Raw genomic sequence first — 16,093 nt, 5'->3', positions numbered from 1 at the left:
CATTCATATCCAAAATTCATATCCATAATTCATATCTATCCTTTAGGGACAGTGGACCCTAGGAAAAAAATCAGTACCCAAGAAAAAAAAGTACAGTTTGTATTTGAAGTCTCTACACCAAGGCCTAGCTCTACAGTGTGTGGGTGAGTACCTGCCGTACCATTACCAAATAGTCTTTGGCATTTGTGTGTCTGTTTGGAGAAACTTTAGTTGAAGTCAAATCTTTATTAGGTTAACTATTAGGTTAAGAAGGTAGGCTTTTTAGCTAATAAGAGCTGCTTATCCTGGATGAGAGATTATTCATAGTAAAATAATAACTATCCAGTCATCGTCTGTTTAACCACAGTCATATATCCTAACCTGATGACTTTTTAGTGGCACTTCCAGGATTGAGTGAGTTGAGACAGGGTGTCACCATCAGAGGTAGGAAAAATGAGGTCTTTCTCTGAAAGGGAGGAAAGAGCAGTTTTCATCCATAGTCATCTTATGGTGTGTGGTCTTTTGGGAGTTGTACATAGAAATTATTCTAAGATTTAACTACACAGACTTGTTGGATGTTGTCCCAGGATTTGTATTGGCCTTCTTTTCATCATGTTCAGTTTAGGTACAAGGAAACTACCACTATTTGAAAATATTTGAGACTTGGGTGTCAGACCTGTCTTTGAGCCTTGACTTTGCCACTTACTAGCTTTTTAATCTAGGGCAAATTCAGTTTAGTTCAGTCACTTGAGTAGCAGCTTATCTGTAACATGAGGGTAGTTTTCTGTTCATTGGGTTTTGATGAATAAATGAATTAAGTGCTTAACACAGTATGTGCACAGAAAAAGTACACAGTAATTGAGAACTCTTACTGCCTGTTGTGCATACTGATGACTTCCACATCTCTTTGTCTAACCTGGTCTTTTTTCCACGGTATATTCTAGGTTGCACACATGACTTCTGGCAGCCTAAGCTAAACCTTTCCACCTTTATAGTGTTTCTGCTCCTCTTTGATTTCTGATGTTGGTGATACCATCACTTTCTACCCAGTCTGCCCAAGCTAAATACCTGGGAATCATTCTGGATTCTTTGTTCTCCTTTCCTTCCCTCCCACCCTCAATAACACCCTTCCGCCCTCCCTCACCCCCCGACTTCTAACTAGTCACCAAACTGTCCATTCTTTTTCCACAGCATCTCTAATTCATCTCATGGTCTTCACCATTGCCTGCCTTAATTCAACCTTTCTCTCTTGAGAATAGGTCATAGTGGTTTCCCCCAGAGGCACTTGGTTGCCTGCCTGCCTTGTAGGTGTTAGATTTTTCAGGATATCTGACTATAAAAAGCCAAAAAGCTGCTAATATCTACATGTTACTTGATTGGCTTTTCCTTCCCATGTGGTTTTACTGCTTCCTTTTACTTATTTATGCTTTTATCTACATCCTGTGTACCTCAGCTTAAAGACTTATCTTGCAGAACTCTCCCTGGTGAGGAAGAAACTGCAAGAAGAAGATAGTAGTAGGGACAGCAGCTCGATGGCCTCAGCCAAATGATTAAGCTGCTTGATAGGGACTCTGAAAGAAAAGACAATTTACTGGTTCTTGCTGCTCTGAAGAGTAGGCTACATGTTGGTTTTGATGCCATTATTCTTTAGTGTTTGAGAGTTGTAAAGGTAGTGAATTAATGGAAACTACTGAAATAACCCACTTAAAATACATGTCCATTTTTCAATAGTCAAGACTGTTCTTAAGTGGTTGTATGTTAAGGAAAGACTAAGGAGAACTAGGAGTAAGTTGAATGCAGTGTTCCAGGGAAGATCAATCATGGCAAGTTGACCCAGTAGCAGAATTGCCAAGTAAAAACTAGGGATGGAATGGAAAGCACATGTGACATGTAAAGTCAGGGTCTCTTTTGGTTTTAAAGATGTGATAGCTGAAAAAGCAAGTGAAAATTTCCGATTTTGCTTGGACTCTCTATATCGTAATTCTTTCGGAAATTTTGTCTTTTGTGATTTGGATAATTTTGTCAGCTTTTAGTTTTTGTTCCTATTAGAAACTTAGCAGGTGTCAGGTATCTTTAGAAGACAAAGCATAAAAGTAGTTTCAGCGGTCACAGGCCCTTGAAAGAGCCATTTTTGTTTATTCTGTCACGTAAGTGCTTCATGGGATATGCAGAGTTGAACAAGAGTTTACAAGAAGTGTTATTAGTGTCCTCTTTGAGTGTCTAAAGTAGAATTCTGCTTCTCAATGAGACTTTCTATGGGGAAGATTGCCTTCAGGAAAGGTGGATGTGCACCTGCCCCACAGATGGCTTTTAATTTTGGTATTTTTGTTGGAAGAGATTGTGCCCTTAGGTGACTTTTTTGTCATTATTATACATACTCCTTTGAAAAGTGTTTTTAATACTTGGAAGCATTTTCATAGTTCTTAAATTTACTGCAAAATTGAGATATTTGTATAATATTTGAGAGTTCCTCCCTCCCCATTTTATGTTGATGCTTCTCCAAGAAAGAAATAGGTACTTAATCTTGAAGTTAAAGCTAACCTTATGTATATAGATATATAACTAATGAATGGAATAGTTAAAATACCTGAATTTCCCCCATCATTAATATTATATGTAAGTTAGTGATTAACATAAAAGTTGAGTTGGTGTTTTCTTGAGGAAATTATGTAATTCTGTTGAAACCAATATACTTAGACTTGAAAAAATCAGAATGAGTTTCCAAAATCTGGTTTAATTCCAATCTGGGGAGGGGAGGGCATTGTGAAATACATATGCACAGGAACCTAATCAATGCTAGACAAACAATGTATTTAGTTTACAATATAATAGGATAACCATAAATTTGAAGGCTCAAATTGAGTCCATTAGTGGTAAATACAGTTTTCTATTTGGCTCAAGTGGCTACTGAATATCAAGTGATGCTGAGTTCCTCCAAAGCACCTAATGACCCCCCGGGCCTTGGAAGGAGTTTCACCACAGTCTCAGAAGAAATCCCAGTCATAAAGGCCTTTAACTCTTTTGGCCCTTGGGAGTCATTGCTGCCCAAATACAAATGCAGGCCAGGGATTTCTAGTGGCCACATGTTATTGCACAGAGAGGTCTGTTCTAAGCCAGACTCTTACGGCGAAGAAGGTGTGAGATCAGCCCTTAAATAGTGGTCTAGCATTAACGTGGTCTATCAAAGCATGTTAAGAAAAAGCTCCTTAGTGATTATGTACCAGCTACTAGTTTTGCACTAACAGAAAAGGCAATGTGGCAGCTTCACATTTCACATGAAAGACTAGCATTAACTGGGCCTGGTGCTGGCTTAATTTTCACATAAATCTAGTGATTATTTTAATTTAGACCCAGGAATCAATGATTTCATACCAGTCTTGTCTTCACATCAGTTTGTGTAGCATTTAAATTGTTATGGGTTAATGACTAGGCCATGAAGGCAAAAATGTTGAACTCTCCTTTGCCAAAACAGAAATAATCCCTGTTCTGACTCCTGTCCAGTTTCCAAAAACACAAAACATACATACACCTGTTATTGCACATCTTCACACAGACTTGTGTATGTATAATATACATACATATATTTTAAATATGCTACACATAAAAAGAGGCTATGGCACTTCACATGTTTAACAAGATCATTACACCACAGATGTTGGAAAACTGTACAAAAATCCTTACACAATTAATGTAACAACTGTTGAATTAGCACACAGGTTTAAAAAAAAATCCACAGAATCCAAGGCAAGTATTTCTGCCTTCTTGGAGTTCATTGAGAAGCCCAGCCCATCACAGAACTTTAAGCGCAGATGCAGGCAAAAATAAATAAGACTTTTCCGGTAGTAGTAATGGTCCAGGTGTATTAAATTTTTGGACTGAGGTGATTAGGTGATTGATATTTATTAGGAAAATGTGGTTCAACAATCAGCCCAATTATTTAACATATGTCTAATACATTCCTCATATTCAGTGGTTTTTAAAGAGCTATACAGTTTTGGTGTAGACTAGCATGATTTTAAGGTTTCATTTTTCCCAAAGCCTGGCTAACGGATGGAAGGTTTAAAAGGTCCAACATTAGTTCTTACTCGGTCTCTGCTACAGAAATTCCATCTCTGCTCTGCTTTGAATTCAGTCAGTATTTAAGTACTTTGTAGTGGTTTGGGGTGATGTGTGTGCTGTGCTTTGTTGTCTGTAGCATTTGGACAAAAGGAATAAAAACACTGTCAGGTGAATTCCTTCTGGCCAAGAGAAGTAACGTTTTCATTTGTGACTGTTTTATCAGGTGTTCTGGAGCTACACCACCACCTTAGCCAAAGAGCAGTCTGGGAGTAAAGATGATGGCCATTCTCAGAAGGTCCTCAGAGCTTACGACTTTAACTTGTCTGTGAAAAGGGAGTTACAGAACCCATTTCCTAACACTGATTTTGGAGCCAATCTGCTGATGAAAGGAATCTCCTTTAACCGCTGTTTTTTGGAATGAAAATTACTGCCAAGGGTTAAAAAGTAGTGACTGGGCACTGAAAGTTGGTTAGAGCATAAAAACACACAGCAGGGATAGGAACCCTGTCCTGGGGCTTCCATACCCTATTTCTGTGTGGTGTTAGGATTAATGTTTCCTGAGCCCCCACAGTAGGCTGCTATGAGGCTATTTACTCCTTCTCTTTTCAAAACAAAACAAAACAAGGTTGTAGAACTTAAATCTTGCTTATTCTGAACTTTGGTCTACGAATGGTGAACCAATTAAGGTCTGGTTCTACACCACCACCCCTCCTGCCCTTAGCTCTTAATCTGTGTGATAAGATGGTTTGTGGTATAGGCCAAAGGCCAGAAGGGAATAAAACTTCAGTTGCCCCATTCCATCTACACATAAAGCAACTGTTTGTTTTGCACCGAGGCATGGTTTTAGACTCAGCCTCGATATGATTCGCTATGGGCAGTGTTGTAAAATCTGAATCTGGTTTCTGTGCCTGGTGGCCCTTAGCATACAATACCTTACCCAAAGAAGGTACAAAGTCATTATTTGTTAAGCTTTCAACACACAGCAAGCTCTCAGGGGAACAGATTCATAAGCCCAAATAGACCTGTACTTTTAATTCTTCCAGAAATCTCAGAGGTCCCCTCCACTTGCTTAAACTACGTGAAGCAGTGTTTCTATATCATTCTGCAATTCTGAAGCTTTGGGTAATACCAGCTAGGTTCTTGCTACTGAGATCATTCCAAAGGAAATTTGAGGTGGTGGCTAATACCATTTTTCTGAATCAATTTTACTGGAAATTCATAGATAATAGATTTTAAGTTCCTGAATCCCTTTTAATAGTGGTGTTCCATTCTTTTTGTAAATAGGCATAGGCAGATGCTAGGCACTCTTGTTTTTGCATTAAATTTCTACTCTGTACTTCTCTGGGTATGAAGGTTTGAGGCAACTCACCTACTGAAGTAATTTTAATGCTGCAGTCTGCTTTCAGAAATAACACTAGTAACTGGAGAAACTTAACTCCCATGACTAGCTCCTTTTTTCCTGCAAAGGTCATTCTGTGCTGCTGGGGTTGGAAATATAGCCGACTACCACATGGTTACGAAACAGTGGGAGAAGGTCTCCCCACAAGTGCTGAGATTCTGGTAAGTTCTCCCAGTGAACATCTGAATGAGCCACAGTTGGCTTGGAGACCTCTGTTCCTAGAATGAGGAGACAGGGTGAGGTTTCCTTTTGGCAGTCAAAGCTCGATCCTAACCCTAGGAGAAAAACACAGGATCTCCTTTAGACAAGGAGCCTGGACCAGTACTGGTGCTAGCCTGACTGCTGGGCAGTGCAATGAATTTGTCTTCCCTAGCAGAATTTTTGACTTTTATTCCCATGATCATATCGGTCCTTATTCTTCCCTTAGTCAGATTTCTAAAATCTTGGAGAGACAGTTCAGTCAGTCCAACCTTACCCTAGAATTCAGCCTAGAGCATGTTCCACAATGGGATTCCACACTAACCTGCTGACCCCTCTGGTCATATTATGCCCTCGAGCACATAAGCTATCCCCTGTAAGTATGCAATCTTCATTTTAGTCTCGGAAGAACAACTAGGAGGAGACCAAACCTCCAACCCCGAAAGCTCATTCTGAGGCAGGGATGCTTACAGACATGCAACCTAGTGGCAGAAATACATCTCAGAATAGCCTGCACATGTAGCTCTGGCCTCCTGTTACCAGACGAACTGCTGTCTTGATGGTTTAGATCATTCTTCTTCATGAGCCCTGGAGAAGATAGACTTGTCAGCTGTGTGTCAGGGTTCGTGCAGTAGTTTCGTATTCCATCTCCGAGAGTTTGAACTGCGGCCCTCGAATGCACTCACTTAGCTGGACGTTGCCCCGCACTGGTCCTGTTAAGGCTTGGGGCCGTGGAATGTAGGCTTTGATAGATAAAGGCTAGTTCTTCACTGGACTCAGACGATGAAACCAGAGGAGTACTGTTTCACAAGGTTACCTGGAAGAAAATGGCACGTAGGTCTCTTCCAAACTAAAGTAGGCAGATGAGGTTTTTCCCCTCTTCGATTTCTTCCTGTACTTTGTCACTGGAGGTTGCAATTTCTGCTTGGGCGGAGAAGACGGCACAGATGAAGGTGAGGACCGTGCCCCCGATGGCGGTGTAAAAGGCCCAGCCCAAGGAGCAGTCTCCGGGCTTATAGGCTGAGGCATAGTGTCCGCAGTAGCCTACGGCCTTCGCGCAGCCCCAGCCTGCCGGGTAGAGTATCAGACCCAGGATCAGGAACAAGCCTGTGAGGCAGGAGAGAAAACAGGTGAAACCCCCTGACTTTACGGTGTACAGCGAGTAACTGGAGAGGCTGGAACTGCTCTTCCTCCGCCCACCCCAGGCAGCGGCATCTGTGGGGTAGGAGCGTCAGGGACTGTTCCATGCAACTAATCTGATCCAATCGAGAAATGCCATCATTTTCGTAGAGGTATATCCAGCCTCTTTGGTGGATGCTGGAATGTGAATCCATTAATATCTGTCTTCTAGAAAAGCAAATTTAAACCTGTTACTATCACAGTGAGCATTTCCCTTTTGGTTTAAGGCAGAAGCTGGCAAACTCAGGCCCCCACAAGTGAAATGTGGACTGGGCTCTATAAAGTTGTTTTTAAGATTTTATTTGAGAGCAAGCAAATGAGCACAAGCTTGGCAGGGGGCAGCAGAGCGGGGGTGGGAGAGGGAGAAGCAGGCTCCCCACTGAGCAGGGCACCTGAAGTAGGGCTCAGTCCCAGGACCCTGGGATCATGACCTGAGCCAAAGGCAGATGCTTAATGACTGAGCCATCCATGTGCCCCTCTAAAGAAATTTTTATTGAGATGTACCCCATGCCCATATGTTTATGGACTTTGCCTATGGCTGCTTTTGTGCTGGAACAGCTGTAAGAGGATGGCTTATATTTTATGTGGCAGGAGAAAATGACACCTAATATAAATCCAGATTGCTAACTTTTTACCCCCCTCCAAAAGCTGTTTTTTTAGATACCTTGAAGTAGCAATTCTATCCTCCTAATTCAATCGTGGTTCTAAGTTCTCTTTTCCTACCTTTACTGAAGTTCTCTGGGTTTTACCCCACCAAAGCTTCAAAGTCATTTACAGGCACTCTCCCACAAAAAGAACATGACTGAACCTGTGGTAGTATTAGGCTTGAAGGGTGATCCAGGACAGGGTTTCAGTCCACAGATCACAGCTGTCTTCATCTTATGATGGCATCTTCTGGCCTGGCAGTTCAGATCTGATTTTGGATCTGATTTTCCCTACTTCCCGAATTGCCTTAGGGGACTTTCTAGCAGGGATGGAATATAGGGAAGTGGTTCCTATGTTCACTGTCTGAAGAAGAGTGCTTAGAGAAAGAAGTCTTTCTAACCCTGTAATCCTTTATTTCTGCATAGGTCAGAGAGCTGGGCAGCAGGAGGGAAATGCACTCCAGGGTCAGAAGGGAAAGGACAGCTGACTGAGGCACCCCAGAGGGGTGCTGTTAGAAATGACTGGGGGCATGGAGCTAATTCCCCCAAGAATTAGACTCCCAGTGGAGAATGTGTTGGTACTCTAGAATATGCAAGGTTTTAGCAGACTCGCTAAGAGTAGGTTGATTAGTAGTTAAGAGCTCTGAGGTAAGGAATCCAAGCTCTTGCCATTTATGAAGTGGGTGACCTTAGGAAAGTTTCTTAACTTGTCTGAGTATGATTCTTCACCTGTAAAACTGGCAAGTGTGTAAAAACATATATAGTCTGTAACAGTAATAGCCATAACAAAACTGGAACATACACTAGCAACTGGTAATAGGTTAAAGCCTTTGGCAGACCACTCCCATATATAAACACAAGCAGTTTAAAGTTTACCATTTATGAATAAGCAAATCAGGTCCGTTTTAAGGGTATATTTTGAAAGGTATAATAATTTGGGGAGGGGGAGAACCCAAGCTACAATTTTGGTAGTCTCTGCCCTCAGGTCCTCAGTTACCACCCTGGAAACAGTGAGGTAGCATCCCTGGGACTTCTAGAAGGATTCAGAGGCACTCTCTAGCTCACTGCCTCTCCTGTCAAGCTCTGGTGCCTGTCCCAGGCAAGGGAGCATTAGCTGCTTGTCCCTTTAAAAGCCCAGAGTGTTGGGTGCTTGGGTGGCTCAGCTGGTTAAGCATCTGCCTTCAGCTCGGGTCATGATCTCAGGGTCCTGGGACTGAGTTGCCAAGGCGGGCTCCCTGCTCAGCGGGGAGCCTGCTTCTCCCTCTGCCACTACCCCCTGCTTGTGCTCTCTCTCAAATAAATAATACTTTTTAAAAAGATCAGAGGATTCATATTTAAATTGTCTCCAATTAAATATTAATTGTCATTATCATTTGTATTATGTGACTTAAGCCCAATAAGTAGAATTAATGTTTTTTTTTTAAGATTTTTATTTATTTATTTGACAGAGATCACAAGTAGGCAGAGAGGCAGAGAGAGAAGGGGAAGCAGGCTCCCTGCTGAGCAGAGAGCCCGATGTGGGGCTCTATCCCAGGACCCTGAGATCATGACCTAAGCAGAAGGCAGAGGCTTAACCCACTGAGCCACCCAGGTACCCTGAAAATTAATGTGTTTTAGTATGATTGGGACCAAAGACAGCATGGAGTATATGGTCCCCCGGCAGCTCTGCTCCCCAGGCTGGGATCTAGCTAGTCATAGGACATTCAGAATACCTTAATTTGGCTGTCTCAGACACTTCTGGGAAGTAGGCAGTTTTAAAATAAATAATATCATCCTTATTTTCACAACATCAGATTGCTTTTCACAGCACCGTCACGAACATTCACTCCAGCACCACTGCCCAGCACTCCTGGCTGTCCCCCTTTCTAATAGCTCAGCCAAGATTCCTGAGGTGTTTCAGCCCATCTTAACATCCTGTGGTAGCTACTGGCCAATTAATTGGTGAATAAGGACAGCAGGGAGACTTTCAATAACCTAGAGTTTGTCCAAAGCTTCAGCTTGAATATTCATAAGCCCACAGGGCAGTCTACGTGGGAGGGTAGTAAAATGTGGGCTAGTATGTCTGCAGGCCCCAGTGGACGTGATCTGTGCTGACACACACATGCAGCCAACCTAGACAAACACCAAGAGTGCCTTCTCCAAATCTGCAGAGGGTCAGAGGGTGGAAACTGTCCCTGTCTACCTTGCCCTAGCTGGTGACCTCTCCTCCTAGCACTCAGCAGAGTTGTCATTAATACCACTGATGCCATGAAAATGCAAGACCTACGTCTCACTGAGAGAAAAACAGTGGGCCTTCAGGTGAGCAAAAATAATTTAAAAATATTTTTCATCTTTCTAGTATTTAGACAAAGGTTATCTACCAAAGGAATTCCAGTAAGTTTAACAATTCAGGTTTTCTCTCCAGCAAAACTGCAAGAGTCCTTACCTTGCAACATCCTGATTCCATTGCTCTTGGGCCCAGTGCAGCCGCCTGGGCAGTGGTAGATCCTGGGCCCTAATAAGCATTCCTTAGTCATCAAACACTGCCTGAACAGAGTAATTTTGCTTCTTAGTAAAAGTGAGAAAAGAAAAAAACCATTAAATTTCCCCAACTCAGGGTAAAATCCAATCTTCTCTTTGTCTCGTGGCCCTCAAAGCCCTATGATCCGGCTGGCTATTACCTATGCAAACATACCTCTGCTGTTCTCACCTGTGCTCTCCACTCCTGCCTTCTACTAGCTAGGGGGCTTTTCCTTGCACACAGTACCAGCCACGCTCGGGCCTTTGCTCTTTCTCTCACCTGCAGTACTTTCCCTCCAGACAGCTTTTAGGCCACATTCAATTGCCACGTTGTAGGTGTGGTCTTCCATTCCACTCTACTTAAAATTCAATCACCTACCTCCTCCCCCTTTCCTTGCTTTATTTCTCCTTAGCATTTATGACCAACAGAATATGAGTCATATGAAACTTGCAATATTCGACCATTTTGACCTATAAAAATGGACATATCCTATAGTTCAACCTCCTGTTTTACATCTTTGGTTATCCATCTCCATCCTAGTCTTGAAACTCCATGAGAGCAGGGATTTTTGTATTACGCATTTACCACTGTAATGCCAGTACTCAGAAGAGGGCTTGGAACATAGTTAAACCCATAATAAAATCTCCAAACCACAGTGTCCCCCGTGAAAACCAGTAAAATAACTTGACAGATACCAATCAATGAGAATGAAAGGAAGGAGAGACTCTTAGCTGGCTAGTTTAGCCTGTCACACTGTCCTGTTCCAGGCTCTGAATCCCAATGTTTAGAAGCAAACTTATGCCCTGAATTCCAAGTAGGATTAATGATATCAACTAATGAGACAAAACTGAAGTCTTAAATAGGCATGTCAAACAACAGACATTAGAATATAGTCAGACATACCAAGTCTGCTACAAACTTAGCATGGTTTCTCTGGTCCTCAGTCTGCAGTATACTCAGGGACTCTCAGCGTGATTGTGGGTTACAGCTGGAGACCAAAGGGAAGGTCTCTCTTCAGCTCTTCATCGTACTGTTAATTTACTCGACAACTATTTATTGAGTTACCTAAGTGCCAGTCATTATACTCAGCCCTGAGATAGAGCAGTACCCTAGTAGGACTCTGAGCCCCTTGAGGGCAGAAAACTTTATTGCTCTTAGTCTACATGGCAGTTTTGTCTCAGCACTTACCATAAACCTGATGGGTGTGTCACAGTTAACTTTGGATAACAGAGGTCAAGAGTTCAATTCATTTCTTTGAAATAGCCACTGACTCATTTAGGACCCCTTGCTGATTCCCTTTGGGTCTACCCTGTGACTCAGAGATGTGGGATGTGGACCTAGCTTAGCCTACACTCCAGTTTTTGTTGAGCCGGCTCAGTTCACTAAAGCATAATGCCAGGAGGCTGCCCCCGCCACCACACTCCCTCCAACTCGTTCCCTTGCTCCAGGCAGCCATCTCTCCAACCGGAAGTAAAGCAAATCAGACGAGAGAGGGACTGGCTTCCAGTATCCCAGTCCCATTCTAGGACACGGCTCAAAGAACACTCTAGGCTTATTGGGAGTGATACGTTCAATCAGCAAGTTCAAAAGAAAAGAAAAGAATACTAAGTATAGGCTTAGAAGAAAACGAAGACAGGACAGTCCTCCTTGCAAGCATGTCAGAGCATCCACCAGTATTCTAGGTGGGATGCTGTGTTGGCTTTTCCTTCTCAGTCTCCTTTGCCGTCATTAACTTTCTGGTATCTTAGCACTGGAGTGTCCAGGGCTCAATCCTTTGTCCTCTTCTCTGTATTCTTACTGATCACACTTGGTCCCACAGCTTTAAACACCCCAGGCTGACATCGCCTGCACTCTGATACCCAGATCTGCTATCCAGTTGCCTGCTTAACCTCCACTTGGATGTCTAAGGAGGTACTTGAAAATTACGTCCAAACCTAACTCCTGCTTGCCACTCCCCACTTCACAGTCTTGTCTTTGCCCTGAGCACTTCATGTCAGCAAATGGGAGTTCAACTCTTATACCCCTTCAGGCCAAAACCTTAGAATAATTTTTGACTCCTCTCCCTCAGAGCCCACATTACTCTTACCAGCAAGGTCTTCGTTCTGTTTCCTGGGCCTGCAAAGCTCTTCCTGATTCCCCATATGGCTGACTCCTTTATCTCCATCAAGTCTTTAAATCGGTTCTCCCTGAATCCTACCCTGACTATCCTATTTACTATTATAACTTGTCCTCTTACCATCCCAGCATACCTCACCTCTCTTACCCTGGCTACACCTTTTCTTTCTTCCATAGTCCCCACCACCTTTTAATATAATAACTTACTTAGTTCACAGTCTGTCTCCACCATCTTCAGTGTAAACTCCGTAAGGAGGAAGAACTTTGTCAGTTATTCTTTATGTATCCCAATTGCTTAAAACAATCTAGGACATGTAACTGGTGCTTAGTAATATTTGTTGGGTGAATGAGAGGACAGGGCACTGTGATGCAGATGTTACGCTTTAAAGGAAATCAAGGTAACACACTTGCCAAGTTTCTAAACTGGTGGGAGAAAGAAGCTTCGTTCCTGTGGGGCCTTTCCAGGCCACTGACTGGGAGGGCAGCAGTGCAGGGGCAGACGTGGAGAAGTTCAGGAAGAATGGCAGGTGACAGAAAACAGAGAGGTACAAGGGTAAATGAAGAAGGAGGGGGGCTGTGGTGTTTGCAGAAGAGGGAAGGGTGGTGTCCAGAAGCAGCAGGAGCCTGGACAATGGAAAGACCAACAGAACATGCCAGCCTTGGAGGCAGAGAACGCAGAACTGTTCTCGGGCGCAGGGAAGGCCCGCTCCCCGCAGCAGCCCCGAAGGCAGGGACGCCAATGAGCACCTGGTGCGTGCAGTCTGCATTCCGGGAGAGGAATACCATGTGCAGCTACGTAGCTCTCGGACTGGGCCCATCATGTGGCAGAACGAGTGATGTACACACAGTGGTTTACAACAAATGCAGGGATGCTGGTTAACATTTATCTGTACACTATAGCTCTCTTCATCTAAATTTCAGTTTTTCCCCAAGTCCTCTTTTATGCTGACAGCTGGAAGTCATTTTGGCAGTCCTTAATAGCTGCTGGTAGGTCATCAACTGTTGTTAGGTGGGGACACTTCTCTTTCCCAGCAAACGTATCAGACTCTGAGAAAGGCACACCTTGTCAGACCATGTCCAGGTCCCACCCACTGAACTGGTCATCACGCTGTTCTCGCCCCAGTCGTCATGCTATGAACCTACATACTCCTCACGTGCAGGGACTTGGTGAGACATTCTGTAGCGATCATTCTGTCATAACACAAGGCTAAACCAGGTTCTCTCTACTCTTTTAAGAAAGAAGAAATGTACTTTTTATTTAAAATGTTTACCTGTGAAATTCTAAGGAGCAAGTACAACTATCTGAAAAACTGTATAGAATAGTGAGAGTAAAAATCAGAAGTCTTAACTGTGACATATCCATTTGTCCCATAAAGGAACAGCAACTGTTTGAGCTCAGAGGGACTCCCATTCAACTGGAAACTTGTTAATGGTGGTGAGAAGTATGTTTCCCACTCCCTGGCTTCTATGTCTCCATCCCTATCCCAAATCCACACTCAGCGTCTACACCACAGTCCTCCACACAGGTTGTGTTGTGGGCTGACTTCACACGTCAATTCTGATTCCTATTTTCTTTCTAGTCTTCACATCTTCAAAAGAACCTTTTGGAAAGGTCTTCTATGACAAAAATGCTAGATTCTAAGTAAAGATGACATGGAGCTAAAGCTATACCTTCTCCCAAATTCCATTCACAACTAATACCTTAAGCCTGGAAGATTATACAGATGATTAGAACCTTTTAATGGTCAGAGTAACTTAAACTAACAGTGGCAACCCCTGATGCTTACTGAGCACTACAATGTGCCAGGCACTGGGGAAGCCCTTTAAATTTAGTTGGTTCAGTCCTTTTCACAAGCTTTGGAGGTTGGTACTATTCCTATGACCACCTGATAGACGAGGAAGCTGAAGCCTGCACTGATCTGAGCCGGGCCTCAGATCCAGGCGGGAGGGCTCCAGACGCCACTCCCGAGCCATTGTGCTCGGCTGCTGCTGCTTTACTGCGAACCCGACACCAGCTTTTAAGACAAAAGCATCTGTGCGGTCCAGTGCTGTGAGGGGGCAGAGGGAGGGAAAGGCTGCCCCCAAATAAAGGGTCACCTATTGTTCACTCAGGCTGGTTTGCTAACGCCACAGCAAGACAACAACGAATAAAGAAGTTCTATACACACCTTCTCTTTCAGAACAGGCCGAATGTCACTGGCCTCCTCACTTCACTACATTTGCCACTGTGGAATGGCTGCCCCTGGCTAAAGAAACTTCTAGAAAGAAAACCTAGTGAACAGGTCAGAACAATTTCAGGTTTGCTAGGATGTCCTCTTCTGCAGGATGTGGACCACCTGGGAGCAGAAAACTGCAAGCAAGCCTAAAACCTACTGGACTGGAGGGAAAAAATGTAAGCCATATAATCCACATACATTTTTGTCTTTGTTCAGATTCTGTGTGAATGGAAACTGTCTAAAATTGCAAATCCACAAGCAAACATACCCCGTGTTCTTACCAAAAGCATTCCCAGACAGCCCCCAAATTACATCCTCCACCAGCAGGTCAGGCCACTGTGCTACCATCTCACCCTCTTCAAGTGGCTTTTCTTAATTCACAGAACACACCAGTGATCTCCATTTCTCAGGCCCCCCTCCTCCTCCTGCATCCTTCTGCCATTAACTATGCAGCACGGGCGTAAGTCCCTCAGGTGTTTGGGAGAGATGCGCCCATCTCATATCCCACATCAGGGATCTCGCCCTCAGTCTGTGCCATCTGGCTGGAGTGACACTTTGCTTAGGACAACTGCAGACACCAAGATGGTGGCTCTCAGGACCCGTCCCTCCACCCAAGGAGAGTCCTGGGCTTACATCTCCCAAGTTGCAATGCCGTCTGGCGATGGTATTCCAGCCTGCTTGACTTCTCAGATGCCAGGCACACCACTATCCTCAGTACCAAAACGCCAGGTTCACCATTCAGAGTCAGGAATATTTGAATAATATTTATAAACAGAAGTAATACAACAAAGTATTAGTTATAACATGAATCAAGGATTTCTGCCCAAGAACTGCCATCTTTGGTTAATCTATCCCTTTGACATCACTTTGCCCATTAAGGTTTTTCAATTTTTCAATGAAAATTTATGTAAAAGCCAAAACAGAATTTGGTTTTAGTGCCTGCCAGTTAGTTCCTTGGGTAATGGCTCCATTAATCTATGTATGCCGTGTCTGGGAGGGCAGAGGTCATGTCACGATTGAGGCTTAGCCGCACTGGAGAACACTTTACTCTTTTCCAGACACCTAGAAATTTATGGCTGGGCTTATAGAGATCATCATAACACAGATCGCGTTTTTACCAATAGCATACATTGGCTGAGGACTTATGTATGTAGGCCATTCTGAACAGCAGAGATAGAAATGTGAAAAAGACACAATGTGTACCCTTGCTTACGTTCTAGAAGAGTGATTCCCACACTTCTGGACTTCGCACACTAGTACAATCACCAGAAAAATTACTAGAAGGCCAATATTTTTATTTTGCTAATATAAGGACACTGAAAACCATCTCTTCCTTTCCTCATCATTTCATAAAAGGATATTTTTTTAAAAAGGATATTTTAACACAAAAACGGTGAAGGATGTAATCAGAATCAAAGACAGTTCTTTAAATGGAATACATTCAGCTCTATGAAATCTCACATTGTCCCTGTCTTTTCTTCTTTTTGCTGTGGATCGCTGGAGACCTCAGCAGAATGGATGCACCAGGATTCATTCAAAGGCAGTAAATGCTGGGCAAGAGGCCCCTCTGAGGAGAGGGGAGAAGAGGGCAGAGGTGGCCTGTGTCAGGCTGGGGACACCTTTCTAAGAAACAAGTAATAGGGCTGAAGAGTAAGAAGGCTCTTTGGAATTCTCTGTCTCTTTGGAATCCAGAATCTAAACTTACTTTCGCTGAACCTCATTTCAAAATCTCAAGAGTTTGTGGACAAGCCAGAGTGGGCCCAACTTTGACATTTGATAACTCTGCACTGATAGGCAGACCAGG

General features: G+C 43.3%; 1 protein-coding gene across 8 annotated transcripts in view; it reads right to left on the bottom strand.

Annotated features, from left to right (window-relative positions):
- Nucleotides 1–2,693: 2,693 nt before the first annotated feature.
- Nucleotides 2,694–16,093, bottom strand: part of LHFPL2 (LHFPL tetraspan subfamily member 2) — a 241,859-nt gene continuing 228,459 nt past the window's right edge. For all 8 annotated transcript variants that reach the window (XM_045998990.1, XM_045998991.1, XM_045998984.1 and 5 more), the window contains one exon: nucleotides 2,694–6,742. In XM_045998990.1, coding sequence (XP_045854946.1) covers nucleotides 6,486–6,742 — 257 coding nt within the window. In that variant the 3' untranslated portion in view covers nucleotides 2,694–6,485. The remainder of the gene's footprint in view (nucleotides 6,743–16,093) is intronic.

This window comes from Meles meles, chromosome 3, assembly GCF_922984935.1.
Source record: "Meles meles chromosome 3, mMelMel3.1 paternal haplotype, whole genome shotgun sequence".
Classification (NCBI taxonomy): domain Eukaryota; kingdom Metazoa; phylum Chordata; class Mammalia; order Carnivora; family Mustelidae; genus Meles; species Meles meles.
Note: the sequence above shows the minus strand (reverse complement) of the source record. Positions and strands in the feature narration are given on the sequence as shown.